We start from the raw sequence: 22,601 nt of genomic DNA on the forward strand, positions 1-22,601 counted from the left end.
AATTTTATTTATTGATCTTGATTGATAAGCTTGTCTGTAGAACATGGATTTAGTAATCGAAGTTCAAATAATACTTAAAACTAAACAAAGTCTTCAGAAGCTTATCTAATTCATGAATGAATGTTAGAAACAGTCTCTGTCACAAATCACCACAGGTCAACATTTTTATTTGCAAGATAATTAAAAAGTTTATTCTGTAAAACTTCTAAGTGAAAACGAGCAAATAGTTAAAATCCAGTCTGCCCATTTATGAACTATGTTACATTAAACAAGCATTTCTATTCCCTGAAAGATATATGTATCTCACTAGCTAAAATGGAGACTGAAATATCATTTATTAGAAATAATAACTAATAACCAAGCACAGAGAAATACTATGAATGATAGCTTAAGAATTTTTTTTATTCAATTAGTTGGAGGTAACTGCAATAAAAGCACGTCAGGGAGGAATAAACAACTTACAATGAATATCCTGGTTTTTCAACTTACTCAAAGGTAAATACCAGCCTTAAAACCACCAAGGTTATTATCTGACATTGTATGGAGATTCCACTTGCCAGCTCTTAATAAAGCAAAATATAAGGCAACAACAGAGACATCGAAGTGTGTGGGTGTGTGGAACAACTCCAGATGGTGGCCTGTGATAAAAGTCCTTCTTAAAATTCATTGTGTGTTAAAATACCCTTGTTGTTGCCTTCCATGTTGTTTCAGCAAATGTTGTTTAAGCACAGCAGGTATTTTTAGCTAAAAGATTGCAAAAAAGAGAAGAGCCCCCTCCATTCACTACTGACATTGGGACCAGAATGGTGGCCAAAGCCACGGTCATAATGTCAACCTTGAAGCTGACCTGGCTGAAGCCATCTTGGAGCTTCAGTGCTGCCATACTGGACTGAGGGATAGGTAGGGGGGATTAGAGATAGCTGGGGTTGTGTAGTCAAAATTAAATTATTTCACCTGGGGACACCTGGCTGGAGGAAGAGGACCGATGTCACCAGACCAGTGGAAGCTGCATTGATTGGGCCATTTGACTAATTGTTTGGGATTGGGGAATTTTTTTTTTTACTTTTAATTAGGTGAAAACCAAGGGGCTCTTCAGAGTTTGTTTTCACCAGATATGTGCCAATTTGATAATTCCAATAAAGCTATTCTTTGAGGAATCCACCTGCCTCGGAGTTTTGCTTGCAATGAATCTACTATTTGGGACCCTGACCCATAATCTGATTCCCAATCCCCAGCTATTTGAAGCTATACAAAGCTGTATGCCACATGCACGTTTACCTTGCATGTAAGAAGTGATATTAAGAGACCAATTGGCAGAGAATCAAACTTTTTATAATTATATCAGAGTGGACTTTAGCAGCTTTTTTTATCCTGATAATTGCTGTAGTCCACCCTCTCAATCATGTAACTGTGGTTCTAGGGTGTTGTTCTCGTGCATTCCAAAAGATGTTGTAATTTTCTTGTCTGTAGCTGATTGACAGCTGGATAATAGCTTAATATAGCCTGTGCATCTGGGGCCTTTCAGTTATGCTGAATTGCAACTCCCAGTATTTCCAGTCCACACTACCCATTGTAAATCTCAAATATGATGGGCCGGGAAGGTGATATTACCCTGACAAACTACAATCACACTGACAGGCTCTCTTTTTCCCCTCTGTCATTCTTTTCTGTAATCCTTGCAAGTTCTTAACACAAGGACAGCCTCACCACTTTTGCCTGCACCTGCACAAAGACATTTGATTATGCCTTAACATTCTTTTGAAAAATACAGCAAACCTTGCAAAGAAGAGTCAAAGTTTGGGAGGTAATGTGCAGCTCAGTATATTATCTGAGAAGAGATTGCACTTGCTGGTATAACATTGATTCATATAATCATGTATATATAGTTATTAAGAAGAATAACATGTTCCTTTCATGTGCTCAGTGCATCATGTTGTGATGCATGCTATTTGGTGTGTGCTCCTTACTTTGACTCCTCAGTGGGAATGGGTGGATGAATCATGAAAAAAACATTATTTAGTTGATTAGTACAATATGTAGACTGGCAACTCTGCTTTATTTCCTCCTAAAGCAAGTTGAGAGTTAGAAAAGACTTGAAGCCAAAAACAAGCTGTAAGTCCAAAATCTAGCCATAATTCTTGATTTGTTTACATAGCCACTTCTACAGGATCAAGAAATCAAGCATCACTGATCAAGCTTAGCATGACATATCAATGTGACTAGTGGTTAATTTTAAGTCTTGCAATGCTAAGGAAAAAAATTTAGAGTAATATTCAGATATGGTTAGAATAAAATATATTTATGTTGTTGTACTCAGGTAATAGATGAAGCAAGCTTCTGAAAAAATACTCTTTGTTAAGGAATTATGGCCAGGAATAAGGCTACAAGCCACTTTGTGTGCCATATCTATAGTATGAATGCTTATTTTTTATTAATGATCTTATCCACATTCTTCTAAGTACTGTTCAAATGCTTTTAATGAGGATTTTAAGTCACCTCTTTAAAATGGGATAATGGGAGTTCTGATAGCCCATTGTTTATCATTTTGAAGTGATTTTAAAATGGCTATTTTGAAAGTTGAACAACAGAATTCATGGTTAAGGATAGCTTGCTTTATTAGCCCATTATTTTCAAAGAATCACAATATTTCTCCACAGCTATCTGCCAGATACTATATAAACCAATAATGCATATTTCTCTGCCTCAAAAGTTGTGTTTACAGCACTCTTCTAGCTTATTTCAGATTACTACTTTAGGACACTTTTATCATTATTAGCTAGGTCTTACAGAATTTTAAAATGGGAAGCAATAAAGATAAGTCATCTTTCAAATATGCCAACAAGGTAATTAAATTAGAAGCCTTCCTAAGTTTAGCTACCGTGCTTTTTTTTGAGCAGAAAAACAGGCATGTAGCTGGGCCATACGGACTTTGGTTAGAGGTGAGGCTGTGCTGAAAGCTATCTTTTGATTTCTCAATTAATTCTCTTTGAAAACTAGACTTCAACAAGAGGACCTTGAATTGCTTCAATTAAAAAAAATTACATCCCAAAGGCAACATGATTCTTCCAGCTGAAGCAAAGAAGAAATGCAATTTGTGCTGATGAAGGAATTCATGTTGCCTCCAAACATGAACCTTGTGTGTCATTTATCAATGTTTGAAGAGACTTCTGAACGGATGTTATGCTTCAGGGCTAACTGCTTTGGACTCTGGCAGGAGCAATGCTGGAGATGGCAGAAGGATGTGCTCTCCAAAAGGGCTTATCAAAAGTTAAAGTGATCCATAATGCAGGACGGGGGTCTCCAAACTTGGCAACTTTAAGACTTGTGAACTTTAAACTCCCGACATTCTCCAGCCAGTCATGGGGAGTTGCCCAAGTCTTAAAGTTGCCATGTTTGGAGACCCTTGTCTCGGGAAATGAGCAGCACATCCTCCTTTGCACCTCTCAAACAAGGAGGGGAATGATGACATACAGTATCCCCTTTAGTATCTGTCAAAAAAAATAATAATCTGTGAAGCAACACCATTGTTCTTTGTGAACAAAGTGAAGCAATATAATTGTTTATTTTTAGAAGCAATATCGTGATCTTGGTTTGAAAATCAGCCCTTGAAGTTGCTCTGGTCAAGCTATCATTGAAAAGAAGCCCTGCTCCAAAGGCTTATACAACAGCCTGAGTGAAAATTACTTCGGTTGTTCTATCCCACTTTCAAGGCACTTTTGAATATGTTTAGATTTTAAGGTTTTGGGCCCACTGCAGCTTTGAAAGTGGAAGAGAGCACAGATGTTACCTCTCTCATCATTTTGCAGCAAACTTCCTGATCTAAAACTCATACATCTTGTATGAGTTCCCTGGAATTTTATTATTTTTCCTTGGAATTAAATGAAATGCAGAAAGTTGAAGAGGCTGCAGACTCCAGGACAGATAACTGTATAATGAAACAAAACATTGTCATAAAAGGACACAAAGGTGGAATAATTTCTCACTGAGTGTTTGTCTCATGGGCATTTTCTTCTCTTGGGAGAAAATGAAAGAAAAACAATTGCCGATCTATCAAATTAAAACAGACTGCAAAAACAGAAGTCATTTTTTTCACAAAGTTGATTATTCAATTATTGTAGCTATTTATACACCACCACCTGTCAATATGAGGCTTAGCAAAAAAATTTAGAGATTTATAATCTAACTGTGGCAACATAATTTGATAAGAAGATAATTGTTTCAGTCATAAATTCTTTGGTTTAGTTATTATTCAGTTATCTGAACTTTTTTTCTTATTCTAGTATATTTAGAACAGCAATTCACTTTTGTTTCTCTGATGGATGGTATTTCAGATATTTAAAAATGAATTATCAGACTGAATTTAATAGTAATAAAGTAATGAATTAGAAAAGTATATTTGGGCCAGCTGTATAATTGTACAAGCGATCTTCTCTACAATAAAATCCTCTATAAGTCTACTTAGAAATAAGTGTCATTGAGATCAGCTAGAGATTTAATCCTAGCTAAATAGTTATTACACCACTGTATTCATCTGACATATATTGTAGCATAAGTGATACTTTCAATTGATTTCTATGATTGACTTTAATCAGCTCTGCAATTGCTTCCTCTCTCCAATGTAGATCCAATTTTTCCATTCATCAAGAGAGCAGATATTTTACATGTGCAAAATTAGAAGATAAAATAAACAATAAACCCAATAGAGTATAGCCCTACCATATATACATGTGAAATTGCTATCAATTGGTTTATGTTATAGTTTATTTTTTGTAAAAAAAATTAATTCCACCACAATATGCCTACAGAATGAGGTTATTTTTTTTAATGCCTACTCCATGCTTAAGGTAAACTTTACAGTAGGGCCACAAATTTTGGACTATAAAAATCCAGGTAGCCACAAATTGGCCACAAAGACATCGGTGTTGTTGTTTTTTTTCCTGGATCTCTTGGAATCTACATTTGCCTTTATTTCGGCAGTTCAGATCTGGTAACCTTAATGATTTTTATAAAAATCCTAATTCACACATACCTACATAAATCAGACTGGGGGGGTGGAGAGCTTAAACAATTAAATCACTAAACCACAGAAACTATTTTTAAGTGTGGTAAAAATTGGGTTCTTTGTTTTCCCTCTAATTGTTAATAATTAAAATTGACAAGGAAGATATCAAACTGGTAGATACCCTGTTTTCCCCAAAATAAGATATCCCCTGATAATAAGCCCAATCGGGCTTTTGAGTCCATGGCAAGTGCTTATTTCAGGGTTCAAAAAAATATAAGACAGGGTATTATTTTCAGGGAAACACGGTAGTTTCTGCATTTGGGGATCAACCAAAATAGTGAAGGAACAATCAGACATGAAATGTTCCACAGACTAATAGATAAAAGGCCATCTTGTGTCCATAAACTACATAGATGTATGTAGTGCAAGCATATGGTATTTCCCCATGACAATATAGTAGTGACAAATGGACTTTGAAGAAGTAGGATAGGAAAGTATTGATAGTGTTAAGAACTTTTGTATTATAGAACACTACTGAATGTTATAAAACACCACTGAACACCCAAGAAAACAAACAAATGGATCACTGAACAAATCAACCCAGATTTTGGTGTAATGACCAGGCTCAAATTATTCTATTTTGGACGTACTTTGTGAAGACCTAGCTCTTTAGAGAAGGTCCTGGAGAAAAGTTCCTTTCCTTAAAGGAAAGAGAAGGGGACAACCAGCAGCAAGGTGGGTGGGCTCAGTTACAGTGGTGATGAGTGCACTTTTGGAAGGCTTGAAGGATGAGAGTAGAGATTGATCATAACGGAGAAAATCTATCTATGTGATTACTAAGAGTTGACACCAACTTGATTGCATGTAATGAATGAATTATATTAATATAATCTATGTTCACATGCAAGAGAAGTAAAACTAATGTATATATCTTTCAAAGCAGAATAAGATCCCAACAAATTATTCAATTTGGTCTCATTATCTTATGAATATCTGTGATATAATCAACATTGTTATATGAATACCATATTTTTTGGAGTATAAGATGCACCTTTCCACCCCAAAATAGAGGGTGAAAATCTGGGTGCGTCTTATACTCCAAATGTAGCTCTGCCCAGCTTCTCAAACAGAGGTTGCAGAGGCTGAAAAAAGGCATCAGAAACAAAGCTTCAGAAAAGAAGACCCCAAACAGAGCTTCAGAAAAGAAGACCCCAAATAGAGCTTCAGAGGCTTTTTTTCCGAAGTTGTTTCGGAGGCTTTCCGAGGCAAAAATAAAAGTTTTTTCTGAAACGGAGTTTTAGAAGTTTCAGACGCTGAAAAAAAAAAGGCAAGGCACAGAACTCACAACCAAGGAACCTGTTGCTAAAATTAACCTCTAGGAACAGCTGATTGGGGGTATTCTGGGAGGCCAATCCACCTGCCAATCAGCTTTTTTCTTATTTTCCTCCCCCAAAACTCCGGTGTGTCTTAAACTCCGAAAAATATGGTAGTTACTGTTTAGTTCTACCTGAGCTTCTTGCAGGTAATTTCTTTTTTAAACTCTAATCAGTAGTGGAATTCAATTTTTTTTACTACCTGTTCTGTGCCTTGGTGGGCATGGCTTGGTGGGTGTGGCAGGGAAAGGATACTGCAAAATCCCCATTCCCTCCTCACTCCTGGGAGAAGGATATTGCAAAATCTCCATTCCCACTCCACTCTGGAGCCAACCAGACGTAGTATTTGCCAGTTCTCTGAACTACTCAAAATGTCCGCTACCGGTTCTCCAGAACCTGTCAGAACCTGCTGAATTTCACCCCTGACTCTAATGTCATTACTCCTCTTGCTGCCACTTTGCCCCTTCCCAAAACACCCCAATAATTTTGACTCTTATGTCAGAAGGAAAGGTTGGCCCCTTCCATTATGTCCATAAGCCATGAGTTAAGTTTAACGTTTTGTGCAAGTTGCTGTTAATAATTGGCAAATCATGACATAATGGGATGTCTGAACCCAATCAGGATGTGCAGGAGTTAAGCTGAAAACATATTTGTTTATTCAGTTAATTTTAACTCTTACACCATCAATTGGTCTACTCTGGCAGACTGCTGACCTTGGGTGATCTCAAAAAGTTAAACAGAACCAAAGCTAGTTGATATGTGAGTAGAACTCCCAAGACTGTAGGCGACACTGTAACAGCAGACATCTGAGAAGAAGTCACAAGACATTTCCATTTATTGCCAAAAGACCTAAATCCAGTGGTGGGATTCAGCCAGTTCGCACCACTTTGGGAGAACCGGTTGTTAACTTTCTGAGCAGTTTGGCAAACTGGTTGTTGGAAGAAATCATTAGGGCAGAGAACTGGTTGTTAAATTACTTGAATCCCACCACTGCCTAAATCAATACATTCATCGTATTCAGGAATTCACCTGAAGACATTTTAAGCCACTAACTATTATAATGTCTTGGTGGTTTGCAGTAATAAAACCAAAGTTCAAATTAGAGAATACTACATCAATTTTTTTTTAAAAAAATCTGTTGCCTAAGTAAGAGCCTGTTTTTTAAAAAAAGATGTGGTTTGTGGCCTTTTAAAAATCCAGCAAAATGGTAAATCCCTTCAAGGGAAAGCATTCCAGAAACCTCTGACAGCTGCAGAAATGGCCTGACCCCAAACTCTGGCAAGACAAACAAGTAGCAATTCTATGGAAGCCTACATAGAAAGCCATGCACAGCTTTAAAAATATATAACCAGCACGTTGTAATTTGCTGATGAACAGATTGACTGCAATCAGCAACAGGTGTGTTTTGGAAAAGCCAATTTACTATTAAGTTTGTACCAGCAGAAATTTCCAAACTACCGTAGTCATAAAGGTCGGTCAGTGCATTGGAGGGCCTGCAAGTTACTGCACTTATTGGTTTAAAGTTCTTTTCTTTCAGGAATATGCATCACTGCCAAATTGGCTAAAAATGATAGCAGGAACTCCTGGCTGAGGAATTGGAGAAAGTTACTGAGTTAGAAGCATTACTAAGTTTTTTTGGTGTTTTTTTTTTTTTTTTGAGAACAGGAAACTGTAACTCCAAAGCAAAAAAGATCTTGTAGCAATGGTGGTGGAGAGAGGAACGGAAAAGACTTAATTCCTCTTTTCTGGTTCAATTGCATGGCACCTGTCAAAACAATTTTTTTTCTGTTTGATGAAATTTGGCTGAAGATTATTTCCAGCTTTTATTTTCACGAAATCATGAAATACCAACTTTGCAAGCAGACACACATTCTTCTAATGTTGCCATTTGAATAAGAAGAAATCTCACCAGACTGGGCACAGAGTTTGTTTTCATTCATTCATTCATTCATTCATTCATTCAACCAACCAACCAACCAACCAACCAACCAACCAATTCAGTTATCTTCATTTCTTGACTGCAAAACATATCAGGGCTACTTCCTCCCTGCCCAGCTTCTGAATTCTCTTCTCTGCTGATAATCATTACTTCTTCTAACAAAATTGTATTTACAATTACATTATTACAGTCCTTACTGTTAGAGGAGCTCTAATTCAACTTGGGCCATAGGAAAAGCCTTGCTCAGCTCCATCCACCATATCATGAACATACTTGGAAAGTCTTTCCAGCTATAGTTCTTTACTAACAATTTCAAGTCAAGATGTCATACTGCTAGTACACACAAGGCACTCTCAGGTTGATTGGCCAACCTAAACATTGGTTCTTGAATTAACCCATTCTTGGGGTCTGCCCAATACACCGTGCCATAAACAGCTGGATTTTTGTAAAATGCTACGCCCCCTACAAACAAAATTTGATGGCAGCACCAGCCAAGTTTAGGGGATGTTAGTGAAACATTGAGCCATTCGCTGACCTGGTTTAGTGTTGCAAGTGAATGCAACCATAATGTTTCCTATCGCTGTGCTCCAACCAAGGCCAAGTTATCTGACACTAGCTGTAGAGTGAGATGAAAAGGACAGGGATGCCACAGTACCATGCCCCAAAGTATACACAGAACAGCAAAGTACCAACCTTCCTTGCACCTTTAGGCCAAGAGACAATAAACTCGCCTTCTCTGCCTATGATTGTTTCGGTAACGGGCTACACAGCCGGGGAAGGCTTCCTCCCCGTTTCCACAAGCTAGATCACAATATTGAGATACGCGATTTCACGCGTGGGAGATTGATTAATCCGAGACTCATCCCAGTTAATGCCAACCCTGCACCAGATGTTCAGCAGCCTGTCACAATCGACCGTCTCTCTCCCCCCTAGCTTCGTCGCCTCCCTCCTTCCCTCCGCCTCCTTCTCTAAATCCTCCGGCAGCTTCCAACGAGGAGACAACCAACCTGGGACAAACCCGAGGAAGGTTGTCGGAACGCACCCAAGATGTTCCCGCGTGCTGGAAGGCTTGGTGTCCTCCGCCCTGCCTTTTCTATTCGATTGGGCCTCGCCTGCTCCGAGGAAGGCGGGTGGGGGGGGGGTCTTCAGCATCCACCAGCCAAAGCAGAGAAGCAGAAAAGCGGGGGTGGAGACCGAGGGGGACTCCCCTCCACGCAGCTCAGGCACACAATGAAGGAACTATCGAAGGAGGGAGGCAGAAAGGAGGAGAGAGGGAGAGAGAGTGGGGGTGGGGGGCTTTGGGAAGTGGAAGGTCAGGCTAGCTTGGCGGGTCAGGTTTTGGAGCCTACCGGAAGAAACGAGGCTGAGGGGCGATCTCCCGCCGATCGGGTCCCCGCAACTTGCTTGCCCGACGTTGCCGATCAATAAATGTTGTCAGTCGGGGGAAGCCACTTCTTCCTTTTCCTTCACGCCTCTCGAAGCGTGACCTGCCTTGCCTCGTCAGTCCAGAAAGAGAGGGAGCGAGAAAGGGAGAAAAGGAGAGAGAGAGAGAGAGAGAAGGAGAAGGAGAGGGGGCCGGGGGGGGGGACCGGGAGAGAGAGAGGAGAAGGAGAGAAAGAGAGAGAGAGAAGGAGACAGACAGACAGACAGACACACACACACACACACACACACAGAGAGAGAGAGAGAGAAGGAAGGGGGCGGGAGAGAGAGGAGAAGGAGAGAAAGAGAGAGAGAGAAGGAGACAGACAGACAGACAGACAGACACACACACACACACACACACACAGAGAGAGAGAGAGAGAGAGAGAAGGGGAAGGAAGGGGGGCGGGAGAGAGAAAGGAGAAGAAGAAGGAGAAAGAGAGAGAGAGAGAGAGAGAGAAATTTCTTCTCCCTGGCCGTGCAGGTGAGAGGAGCTTTGTGATCTAAAGGCTCCCGCGGGGAGCGCGTGCTTGCAGCTGCTGGCCCGTCACAATGACAGATGTCCTCGTTTGCCGCCACTAGCCCGCGCTTAGAGACGGGCTCGGGGGAGCGGGGGGGGGCTGCTCTTTCCAGAACCGGGAGCTGCCCTCGGTCCCGCTTCCTCCGCTCCTTCCCTCCTGAAGCACCTTCGCGCCGACCTGGTGCGCGGAGCTCTTGGAGCACCGAGGGGTGGGTGGGGCTCCTGCAGACGATTTCCAGCGCAAACCAGGAAGAGCCGAGCGCAACGCGTGAATGTAAACACGGGAGGGGAGGGGAGGGGAAGGGGAAGGGGGCCGAGACTTTCCCTTTACGGGGTAGGTAGGGGGATTAAGGGTCGGGAGAAATCCCAGTCCCCGGAATGCGAAGTGGGCAGCTACCTTTTAAAAAAATGGGGGGCGGGGGGAAGGAAGACTTTGGGGCAAGTGTGGGGCCCATTCAGTCGAGCGGCAAGGAGGGATCCTCAACAGAGCGAGGCAGGCTTCCTGGATTAAGAGAAACCCTGCTCGCGATGACGTGAAAAGGGCTCCCTCCTCTTGTAAAACTACAGAGTTCGGGATTGCGTCACTGCCTCCCGGTAAAAGGCGGGAGACCAGAAAGATCAAATAGACATTTGTTTTGTACTAAAGCACCAGTCCTGTGAAGTCTCCTCCGGTAAGCTCAGCACAGGTTGACTTGAAGGGTTGGGGAGACCATCTGTGCCTCTCAGAAGATGGTGGTTTGGGCTATCCTGGGGAGTCAAAATGTCTCTCAACTTTATGGGCTTTAATTGATGCCTTATATGTAAGATGCGGTTTGATCTTTGGGACACATTCACACGGTTACCATCCCCAATGCAAAGACGCTCCTGGAACCACTTGGAAATGACAGGGCTGCACTCTGAAATCAGTCCATGAGGGAGACACCCTGGCACCAATTCAATGAAGAACTGTCTATCTTCTCCCAGAGTGAATTCCAATATGCGGTCATCATATGGTGTGTTAATGTGCATTGAGCCTTATCCAAAGATTACACAATCTACATAGCAATGCTGAGGACCTGCAATTGGTTGTTAAGCAGAACCTCAGGACCCGTCCCTTCCCATGGCCACTACCCAATCTGCTCCTTTTGGAATTGCTTGTGTGAGGATTAAATTGAGGAATAATTTTCACTTTACTTTTATCTCTCCTCTCCCTTCCTTCTTTGCTTCCCAGCTTCCTTGCTTCCTTCCTTTTTATAGTTAACTGTAGTCACACCATAGAAAACCACATATTTCTCCTTTATTTCTTCAGTACTGGCTACCTTTATTGCTGTTCTGTAATTTCCACATTCTTTGTGTGTGAGTTACTTACGTCACTCTCTTGTGGTTCCATCAACTGGATGATTGCACAGGTCCCAGGCCTACTGCATCTGGCTGCCAGTTGACATGCTGAGTGGCCAGAGGTGATTCTTTGGGAATATCTCTGCTGCTCATGCTTTTTTCCACTGTTTTGATCTACAGACATGGTACTATATAGGGCACCCTATGCAGAGGAGGAATAGTTAAGGAAATCTAACCACTGCTATGGCTAATAAGAAAAGAATATCGGGAGAACTGGATTATGGAAATGTTATTAAACAGCCATTTCATTGAGGAACTTTCGAGAACAGGAACACTAGTCATTGCTTGCTTTTCCTGATATGCAGTTATTCCCTTCAATTTCCCATGACAGCAGTTGAACTATTTTTTTCTGCTGCCTGATCTTCTAATCTATTTGCCTGTCATTTGCTGTTACAGTTCTGCTCTATGTTACACAGCCGTCCTGTCCTCGTTCCAGAATAAGGCTTCATTACAAGAGGTGTGGTTCCATGGGATCACATAGAGCAGGGTTGTCAAACTCAAGGGCCATGGGCTGGATATGGGCCCGCAATGTGGTTGGATCCGGCCTGTGGGGCTGTCCTGAAAAATGTAAGGGGCCAGCCTGTGCTGCTTCAGCCCAGTCTACCTGCATCGCTTTGGCCCCAGTCTACCCAATGTGACAATGTGAACAATGTGCCGTTCAGCGGTTCGAATCCCTAGTGCCATGTAACAGGGTGAGCTCCCGTTACTTGTCCCAGCTTCTGCCAACCTAGCAGTTCGAAAGCACATAAAAAATGCAAGTAGAAAAATAGGGACCACCTTTGGTGGGAAGGTAACAGCGTTCCGTATGCCTTTGGCATTTAGTCATGCTGGCCACATGACCACAGAGACATCTTTGGACAGCGCTGGCTCTTTGGCTTTGAAACGGAGATGAGCACTGCCCCCTAGAGTCAGGAACTACTAGCACATACAGTATGTGCGAGGGAAACCTTTACCTTTACCCAATGTGAAGAGGAAACATAGGGCCAGCGGGGCTTCAGCCCAGTCTGCCCAGTGCGAAGAGGAAACACGCTAGCAGTTTAGGGAGTGGTGTCAAGCTGGCCATGCCCACCCAATCGGCCACGCCCACCCAGTCAGCCATGCCCCCTTCCTCCCTTCCCAAGGTCAACTACAACCCTGATGCGGCCCTCAATCAAATTGAGTTTGACACCCCTGACATAGAGGAAGGCGAAACCTTTACTGTCTCTGAACTCTGGGGCAAAACCAAAGTTCAATAAGAACTCCAATTTAGATATCTCAGTCATTTTGAATGCATAACAGCAGAGCTACAACCCAGGAGATTACCAAGCTTTGCAATGCCACAAAAATGAAGGCACTCTAATTGGAGTACAGGAAAAAGGTGGGTTACGTATGAAACAAACAAAATGTTAAAAAGTTATGATATGTTAATTTACTTACCAAGCACATCTTTACAATCCCCAGGGTATGTCTCAATGTTTGAGCAAGCCTAATATTTGGAAATTTAAAGTTGAAAAATTTGATATGGCCTAATGCAAGATCCGGGCACAGTCATGCAAAATGGCTATTTTATCATAAGCTATATTACATCTGTCGTGGCAATACTAACATGGCTCTAAAAACGGGTGGTTTGCAGCATCCAACAGCTCTCCATTTCCCATCATTCATTCTGCCACCCAGTGCCAAGAAACTTGCAACATCTGTACTGCTCTATAAACTAGGTGACTCAGTGGCTAAGACACTGAACTTGTCGATCACAAAGGTCAGCAGTTAAGCAGTTTGAATCCCTAGTACAGGTCTGCATGAGCAGGGAGTTGGACTAGATGACCTCCAAGGTCCCTTCCAACTCTATTACTATTACTGACTTGGAAACCATAATAATTGAAGACCTCTTCCTCCTTGGGCCATTCAAAGGTATGCAGCATTGATCAGGGTGGAGGTCAGTAGTGGGTTGCTACTGGTTCTCCCCAGTTTGCAACTGGTAGTAAACATTTTGAGTAGTTCAGAGAACCGGTAGTAAAAATTCTGCCTGGCCCCGCCCCCAATCTATTGCTACGCCCGACTCTCAGCTGATCGGCTAGAAGGAAAAAATCAAGACTCACTTGTTGAAGAAGAGAAAAAACAACAACAACACCGTCCCTTTAAATTGAGAAGCCAAGAAGCCTCCCAACTGATCGGCTCGCTTCTCAGCCAGGAGATCACTTGGCAAAGAAGAAGTGGGGGTGGGGGGAAACGCTGTCATTTTAAATTGACAGAGCGGCTAGAAGCTCTTTTCTGGGTCAGCTGAACAACAAATTGGATAAGAGGAGGAATTCTTATATGGTTCAATGTTTTTGAAGTTTTGGGGTTTGGGCAATATGGGCTTTGTGTTTCTAAAAAGGTTTGGGCGATTTCCATTGTGAAGTATCCTGTCTTGAATGAGTTTTTTGCCTGCTTGTAAATGGAGCCGAACTTCCGGCTTCCACTTTCTATGATCTCTAAGCACGCTGTTTTCTGCTTACAAAGTTTCCTTTATGCAGCTGGCAGGAATGTGGAATTCCAGGCAGGTTCCTTACAGCTTGATTATTCCTTAATTATCTGGGATATTTTATTTGGGAAATGAAGAGGGGGGAGTTTGATTCCTTCCCAGAACAGATTAGTGGGGTGGGGAGGAAATGGGGATTTTGAAGTAACCTTCCCCTGGAGTGGGGAGGAAATGGGGATTTTAGGCTTGCTGTCAAATATCAGCCATAATACTAATGATTGTTTTGAACAATATGCAGGTTGTATTACATGAATGGCTATTTTATATGTGAAATTATGACTGAAACCTATATAGGTTCACACTGTCAGGAAGTTTGTCCTTAGTTTTAGGTTGCTTCTCTCTTTGTTGAGTTTCCATCCATTGCTTCTTGTTTTGCCTTCTGGTGCTTTGGAAAATGCTTCCCCCCACCTTCTTTCTAGCAGCCCCTTAAAAGCCTGTTGCCTATCACACTCTTGGGCAAAGCATGTGAGCCATTTCCTCCTTTCAGTGGTCCATGAAAGTGCATCTATAGCAGAGGTCTCTAACCTTGGCCACTTTAAGACTTTAAGACAGCAAAGCTGGCTGAGGAATTCTGGGAGTTGAAGTCCATAAGTCTTAAAGTGGCCAAGTTTGGAGACCCCGATCTATAGTATGTAGATAATAAAGTTGAAAAAAGTTGAAAAACACTTTTGCAGAACTATAGATACGTTGAGGCTGGGTGTGACAAGGAATGGCTGGGAGGGGAGGGGCCAGGTGAGATACCCCTTGACATGAGAGACATTGATTTGGCCATGCCTACCCAGTCATATGACCATCAAGCCACACCTACTATCACATGACCATCAAGCCACACCCACAAAATAAGCCACACCCAAAGAACCGGTAGTAAAAATTCTGCCTGGCCCCGCCCCCAATCTATTGCTACCTCCCGACTCTCAGCTGATCGGCTAGAAGGAAAAAATCAAGACTCACTTGTTGAAGAAGAGAAAAAAAAACACAACACCGTCCCTTTAAATTGAGAAGCCAAGAAGCCTCCCAACTGATCGGCTCGCTTCTCAGCCAGGAGATCGCTTGGCAAAGAAGAAGTGGGCGGGGTGGTGGTGGGGGGTGGGGGGGGGAAACGCTGTCATTTTAAATTGACAGAGCGGCTAGAAGCTCTTTTCTGGGTTAGCTGAACAACAAATTGGATAAGAGGAGGAATTCTTATATGGTTCAATGTTTTTGAAGTTTTGGGGTTTGTGCAATATGGGCTTTGTGTTTCTAAAAAGGTTTGGGTGATTTCCATTGTGAAGTAGCCTGTCTTGAATGAGTTTTTTGCCTGCTTGTAAATGGAGCCGAACTTCCGGTTTCCACTTTCTATGATCTCTAAGCACGCTGTTTTCTGCTTACAAAGTTTCCTTTATGCAGCTGGCAGGAATGTGGAATTCCAGGCAGGTTCCTTACTAGCAGTTTGATTATTCCTTAATTATCTGGGATATTTTATTTGGGAAATGAAGAGGGGGGAGTTTGAGTCCTTCCCAGAACAGATTAGTGGGGTGGGGAGGAAATGGGGATTTTGAAGTAACCTTCCCCTGGAGTGGGGAGGAAATGGGGATTTTAGGCTTGCTGTCAAATATCAGCCATAATACTAATGATTGTTTTGAACAATATGCAGGTTGTATTACATGAATGGCTATTTTATATGTGAAATTATGACTGAAACCTATATAGGTTCACACTGTCAGGAAGTTTGTCCTTAGTTTTAGGTTGCTTCTCTCTTTGTTGAGTTTCCATCCATTGCTTCTTGTTTTGCCTTCTGGTGCTTTGGAAAATGCTTCCCCCCACCTTCTTTCTAGCAGCCCCTTAAAAGCCTGTTGCCTATCACACTCTTGGGCAAAGCATGTGAGCCATTTCTTCCTTTCAGTGGTCCATGAAAGTGCATCTATAGCAGAGGTCTCTAACCTTGGCCACTTTAAGACTTTAAGACAGCAAAGCTGGGAATTCTGGGAGTTGAAGTCCATAAGACTTAAAGTGGCCAAGTTTGGAGACCCCTGATCTATAGTATGTAGATAATAAAGTTGAAAAAAGGTGAACAACATTTTTGCAGAACTATAGATACGTTGAGGCTGGGTGTGACAAGGAATGGCTGGGAGGGGAGGGGTCAGGCGAGGTACCCCTTGACATGAGAGACATTGAGTTGGCCAGGCCTACCCAGTCATATGACTATCAAGCCACACCCACTGTCACATGACCATCAAGCCACACCCACAAAATAAGCCACACCCACAGAACCGGTAGTAAAACAATTTAGAACCCACCCCTGGTGGAGGTGAGGTGGGGGGGGGGAGAAACCATGTGGAAGTTTGGATACGTAATTTCAGTAGATGGCTCATCTACTGAGAAAACTTGCATGACCTGTTCTGTTCCCCAGACACCAGCACCCATATCAGTGCTTCCATGAAAGCTATATTTAGCTATTGATAGCCAATTCAGAATTTCCCACTGTCAGCCCCTGGAGGTAGATCAGACTAAGTATCCAATGCCATTTAAGTCAGTATATCTTTTATTGCAAAACAATAGTACTATTATATGCAGCCCAGAATCCCTTTTCCTGAGTTGGGCAGCTATATACAATTAGATAAATAAATAAATAGTTGCAGAATCTTGCAGGTATGTTCCCTCTCTTTTTCCTGTTATTTTCATGAGAACTGGGGGTTGGGGGGGGAGGGAAAGGTCTTGTCTGACATGTTTACTTAGGTTACATTCCTGCCCGAGACTCAGTCCTTTTTTATCTGACTGTTGCTGTGGTAGGAGCTCCTGCTTCTCTCCCTCAAGGCCCTTCCCTCTAAACCCCCTGAGCTGAACCACGATCACAGGAGATCTGCCCATCATAGATTGGAAGGTGAGTACAACATCCCCCACTCAATGGAATTTGTTGGGATTGGTCCCTTTGCTTTTATTTTTCACCAGTAGGATTGGAGGAACAAGAATACACTGCACTGTGCAGCCAGAGAAGGTACCAACACAACCATCTTACACTTAGTACCATGATGATGATGATGATGATGATGATGATGATGATGATTAGCATATGATGGTGTTACAGTAGCCAGGAGACCACAGTGCAAGTGCAGAGTAGTAGTTTAGCTTGCCAAGGTACCAGCTCTATTTGTTTGCAGGCTTCCCAAGGTGTGCCACAGGAAGGCAAGCTGCCTTCATAACAGAGAAAAAGATGAGCAGCTCTTCCTGGAGTGTCACCCAAGCCCCCCTCCCACTTCCCGTAGGTGCCTCACAAACAGGCAGTGCAACAGGGAAAACTCAGAGCCATCAGGAATCTGACTAATCCTGACTGACTACAAAGAGCAACAGCTCGTCTCCCCACCAAAGTGGAATCTATCTATCTACTTGTATGGAACACGATATTGAACTGTTAGGTGGACAGATCTGAGACAACTGACAGGAGCTCACCCTGCTACGTAGTGCTAGGACTCAAACCATCAGAGCAAAGACACTTTCCAGCATAATTAAGCCACTGAGCCACCACCCCTCTTTGTAATGAGTATTGAATAGACTATTAGTTTGTTTCTTATTTGTTGTCCCTCACTTTGTATGCCACTTCCATCGCAAAAGTAAATCTAGGCAGATAATATATTAGGATTAGCTTAATTTTGGATTTATTTTGGTCATTTATAGTATAGTATACCATGTTTCCGTGAAAATAAGATGGGGTCTTGTATTAATTTTTACTCCAAAAGATGCATTAGGGCTTATTTTCTGGTTAGAGCTTATTTTGGGGGGAATATGGTACTAAATGCATCCATCTGGCTGACAATCTTAACAGGCTTTTTTGGGGGGTAGGGCTTATATTTTGAGCATCCTGAAAAATCATGCTACGACTTATTTTCTGGTTGGGTCTTATTTTCGGGGAAACAGAGTAGTGTAGTGTAATATAGTGTAGTATAGTGTAGTGTAGTGTCGTGTAGTGTAATATAGCCTTTATTGTCATTGTACATCATATATACAACAAAATTGGTTTAGCCTCTCTGGTGCAATCCATAACAGAATAGAATAGAATAGAATAGAATTTTTTATTGGCCAAGTGTGATTGAACACACAAGGAATTTGTCCTGGTGCATATGCTCTCAGTATACATAAAAGAAAAGATACGTTCATCAAGGTACAACATTTACAACACAATTGATGGTCAATATATCAATATAAATCATAAGGATTGCCAGCAACAAAGTTACAGTCATACAGTCATAAGTGGAAAGAGATTGGTGATGGGAATTATGAGAAGATTAATAGTAGTGCAGATTTAGTAAATAGTTTGACAGTGTTGAGGGAATTATTTGTTTAGCAGAGTGATGGCCTTCAGGAAAAAACTGTTCTTGTGTCTAGTTGTTCTGGTGCGCAGTGCTCTATAGCATCGTTTTGAGGGTAGGAGTTGAAACAGTTTATGTCCTGGATGTGAGGGATCTGTAAATATTTTCACGGCCCTCTTCTTGATTCGTGCAGTATACAGGTCCTCAATGGAAGGCAGGTTGATAGCAATTATTTTTTCTGCAGTTCTAATTATCCTCTGAAGTCTGCGTCTTTCTTGTTGGGTTGCAGAACCGAACCAGACAGTTATAGAGGTGCAAATGACAGACTCAATAATTCCTCTGTAGAACTGAATCAGCAGCTCCTTGGGCAGTTTGAGCTTACTGAGTTGGCGCAGAAAGAACGTTCTTTGTTGTCCTTTTTTGATGATATTTTTGATGTTAGTTGTCCATTTTAGATCTTGCGATATGATAGAACCTAGAAATTTAAAGGTTTCTACTGTTGATACTGTGTTGTCTAGTATTGTGAGAGGTGGAAGTATGGAAGAGTTTCTCCTAAAGTCTACCACCATTTCTATGGTTTTGAGTGTGTTCAGTTCCAGATTGTTTTGGTTGTACCACAAGGCTAGTCGTTCGACCTCTCGTCTATATGCGGATTCATCATTGTCTTGAATGAGACCAATCACTGTTGTGTCATCTGCGAACTTCAGTAGCTTAACAGATGGATCGTTGGAGATGCAGTCATTGGTATACAGAGAGAAGAGAAGTGGGGAGAGCACACAGCCTTGGGGGCCCCCCGTGCTAATTGTACAGGTATTTGATGTGATCTTGCTTAGCTTCACCTGCTGCTTCCTGTTTGTTAGGAAGCTTGTGATCCACTTACAAGTCTGTTCCGGTATCTGTAGCTGGTTTAGCTTAGTTAGAAGAATGTCTGGAATGATGGTATTGAATGCTGAACTAATGTATTACTATTGAACGTATTACTATTACTATAGAATGTATTACTATTACAATACATAAATATCATACAACATTTAAAAGATTGTAGAATATTGTTCCTATGTAGAATTGATATAGGTAGTGTATAACATGTAAAGTTAGTTTAAAATCTATACAAAACAAAACAAAAAAAGAGCTAAGAGAATTAATGTGTGCTCATTCTTTTTAGCTATGTAGTTTATTTATTTATTTTTATTTATTTATTTATTTTGTCACACAGTATAAATAAGCATAAGTATGAAATAACTATACAAGATATAAGCATATACATGAGTATGAGTATGTAATAACTATATTAATTGGATATAACAAAAGGAAACAATAGGACAGGAATGGTAGGCACGTTTGTGCTCTTATGCACACCCCTTAGTTAGGTAGACCTACTGCTGCCCTATTTATTTTTCATCCTTTTGCCTTTGGTTAACTTCTTGTCACCTGAGCTGTAACATCAAGAGGGCATTTTCAGGAGAAAATGAAGATAGAATTTTGTGGGTTTCCAGGAAGGGAAGTGTCTAAATGAATGAAATAATCCTTTGGCCTCTGGGCTTGTTCATAAAAAAAAAAAGCAGCTCAGAAGAATGTGGGCCATAGATTCTCTTTCTATTTCTCCCTAAAGACAGACTCTTTCAGAATAATGGCTCTTGTGGCACTTGCCCTCTGTTACTGCAGAAGGAAATGAATTACTGCAGGCCCTAAACATCTGTGTTTATGAAAGATAAAATATATAGGATCAAAAACAAGAAAAGAATAACAAGGAGAATAAATAAGCATCCAAAACAAGGCCTGTTGGCAGAGTGACCTTTTTTTAAAGTTTTAGGAAAACTATATACACGTGAGAGAAAATATCTATCTCATAGGACAGCCACAATTATAGAGGAAGCCCATTTTCCTGGATACAGGAGATGACATTATTTTAAGCTGGGGTCTGGCACTGCAGTTATGGCAACTGGCAAGGGAAGTTGGCAAACTTTAGTTCTGCCTTTCCCCTATCTTCCATTCATCCCTCTCTTGTGGTTCTGTCAACTGGTTACCGAGAGCATTGCCATACCTGCTTGCTCGCCTGCTCACCTGGCTCCCACGGTGAGTTGTCCCTGCTGCGTTGCTATGTCAAGTTGTCCTGTGGTGAGATGGCACCAGTGAGTTGGTGCCAGTGAGCTGGCAGTAGCTCATTGGCTGCGGCAAGTTGGCCGTGACGAGTTGTCCCATTCCATTGCAATATAGCCTGGCATTTCTCACTTTCTTTTCCAAGCAAGAGATCTGGTATTCGTATCCCCAATTTCTCAGCTAGCACTGCAATGACACCTTCCACTAATTAAATGCCTTTTGTAATGATTGGATCACAGACCTGGTATGAGAATTTGTGGCTGAGCACATAGAATGACATACAGTTCATTCTCCAGCTGCTGAACAAGTCAGACAGTAGGGTGGACCAAAGTAAGGACATACTGCATTGTGACCATAGAAGTTCTGCAATAAATGTTCCTTGGGATTATATCTGGATCTGAGCAAGCATCATTACCATTTGTCTGAAATGGTGTAGGGTTTCCTGCCTGGGCAGGAGGTTGGACTAGAAGGCTTCCAATGTCCCTTCCAACTCGTTGTTGTTGTTGTTGTTGCTTCTGCTGCTGCTGTTGTTATTATTATTACCTTCATACAATGTAGGGCTTCTCAAGGACTAACAACATTGGTATCATACTCTCACAGATATTTACACTACATGGACAGGTTGCCATCAATTCCTTTCAGTTCACCATCACTTAATCCAGGCGTCTCCAACCTTGGCAACTTTAAGCCTGGCAGACTTCAACTCCCAGAATTCTCCAGCCAGCTTTGCTTTGCTGGCTGGGGAATTCTGGGAGTTGAAGTTCGCCAGGCTTAAAATTGCCAAGGTTGGAGACCCCTGACTTAATCTCTACCAGCAGCAACTGGAAGGATTCATAAGCCGGTCCTAACCGCTTCCAGGGACCACCCCAGAGCTACAGCCTATTTTACTTAGGAACAAATTCTGCACAGGAGTAGTGTATCTTTACTGTTGCTTTCAGGTCTACCATAACTGGCGATGTTGGCAACTGCAACTGCAGATTTTATTTCCCAAAACAACGGTTTCCTTCCCTGAGCTCCTCAATGGAATGGAAATGTCTTAATTGACAACTTGTTTCAAGAAAAGAGTTTCTCCCTAAACCCATTCCCTGCTTCTTCCATGTGTCTCCTGTCTTATGACCACCGTGGCATGTTAACAATGTTGTATCAAGGAAATGCAATCTTCTTTTGAATAAAACAGATATTTGTTCAAATGCAATGTTGTCTCCATATGACCTTCATATCAGAGGTGGGTTTCAGCAGGTTCTGACCAGTTCTGGAGAACCGGTAGCGGAAATTTTGAATAGTTCAGAGAACCAGTAGTAAAAATTCTGACTGGCCCTGCCCCTATCTATTCTCTGCCTCCTAATTCCCAGCTGATCGGGAGGAAATGGAGATTTTACAGTATCCTTCCCCTGCCACACCAAACCACACCCGCCAAGCCACACCTACAGAACCGGTAGTAAAAAATTTTGAAACCCACCACTGCTTCATATGTGTCACAGCAGAACACTAGGTGAGTTCTGGGCCTCATTTTACTACAGCATGCAAACGCTCTTTACATGTGAGGTCTTGGTTTGTTTTCTATACACCTGCCTATATTTTTGTGTCATCCCACAGCCGCATAAAATGAATGATGCTCACCCTTTCATTCAAATCAGTGGCTAGAGCCCTTCCTGGCCAGGTATAGTTTATCCATGGTACTTTGAGGGTTTAGATTCCAGCATGAAATCTTGCAAACAGTGGCATTTCCCCCTTTTGAACCCTATACATCCATTCCATATACAACCTGCACCATACCAGTCTGCCCTAAAGTAGAGACCTCTTCATGGATTCTTGGTATAATTTCCTTGGATAAAGAAGTCACTTGTGGCAGTAAAACACAGACCTATCACTTCCTGCATGCCAATACAATGCAGACTGTCTCAAAGGAACAAAAGCCTTTTGGAGGGCATCGCTACATTGCTAACTGGACATACTCTCCAAATTACCTATGGGTGTGTTGCCACGTATGCAGAATGTTGCTTTGTATTGTTGTTCTTTGTATTCGAAGACTTGACTGCAATATGCCAAGTGGTGAATCTTATTTTCTGAGCATTGTAAGCATGT

The 22,601-nt window shown here is 41.8% G+C and overlaps 1 protein-coding gene and 1 long non-coding RNA gene across 4 annotated transcripts in view; one reads left to right on the plus strand and one right to left on the minus strand.

Annotated features, from left to right (window-relative positions):
* MBP (myelin basic protein) overlaps positions 1-9,929 on the minus strand; it is a 166,108-nt gene extending 156,179 nt beyond the window's left edge. Inside the window, exon 1 of one of the 3 annotated variants that reach the window (XM_058178976.1) lies at positions 9,664-9,929. Coding sequence is in view for 1 of the 3 variants with exons in the window: in XM_058178975.1 (XP_058034958.1) it covers positions 9,357-9,466 (110 nt within the window). In the remaining 2 variants the exon portion in view is untranslated. Of the gene's footprint in view, positions 1-9,321; positions 9,482-9,663 lie in introns of those variants that run through there. The other 2 variants (XM_058178975.1, XM_058178978.1) reach the window with 2 other exon arrangements.
* A 99-nt stretch (positions 9,930-10,028) lies between these two features.
* Positions 10,029-21,588, plus strand: LOC131196330 (uncharacterized). Its single transcript, XR_009154697.1, has 3 exons — positions 10,029-10,927; positions 16,903-16,993; positions 21,455-21,588. It is a non-coding gene; the product is annotated as an uncharacterized LOC131196330 (long non-coding RNA).
* Positions 21,589-22,601: the final 1,013 nt, after the last annotated feature.

This window comes from Ahaetulla prasina, chromosome 3 (genome assembly GCF_028640845.1).
Source record: "Ahaetulla prasina isolate Xishuangbanna chromosome 3, ASM2864084v1, whole genome shotgun sequence".
In the NCBI taxonomy this organism is placed as follows: Eukaryota; Metazoa; Chordata; class Lepidosauria; order Squamata; family Colubridae; genus Ahaetulla; species Ahaetulla prasina.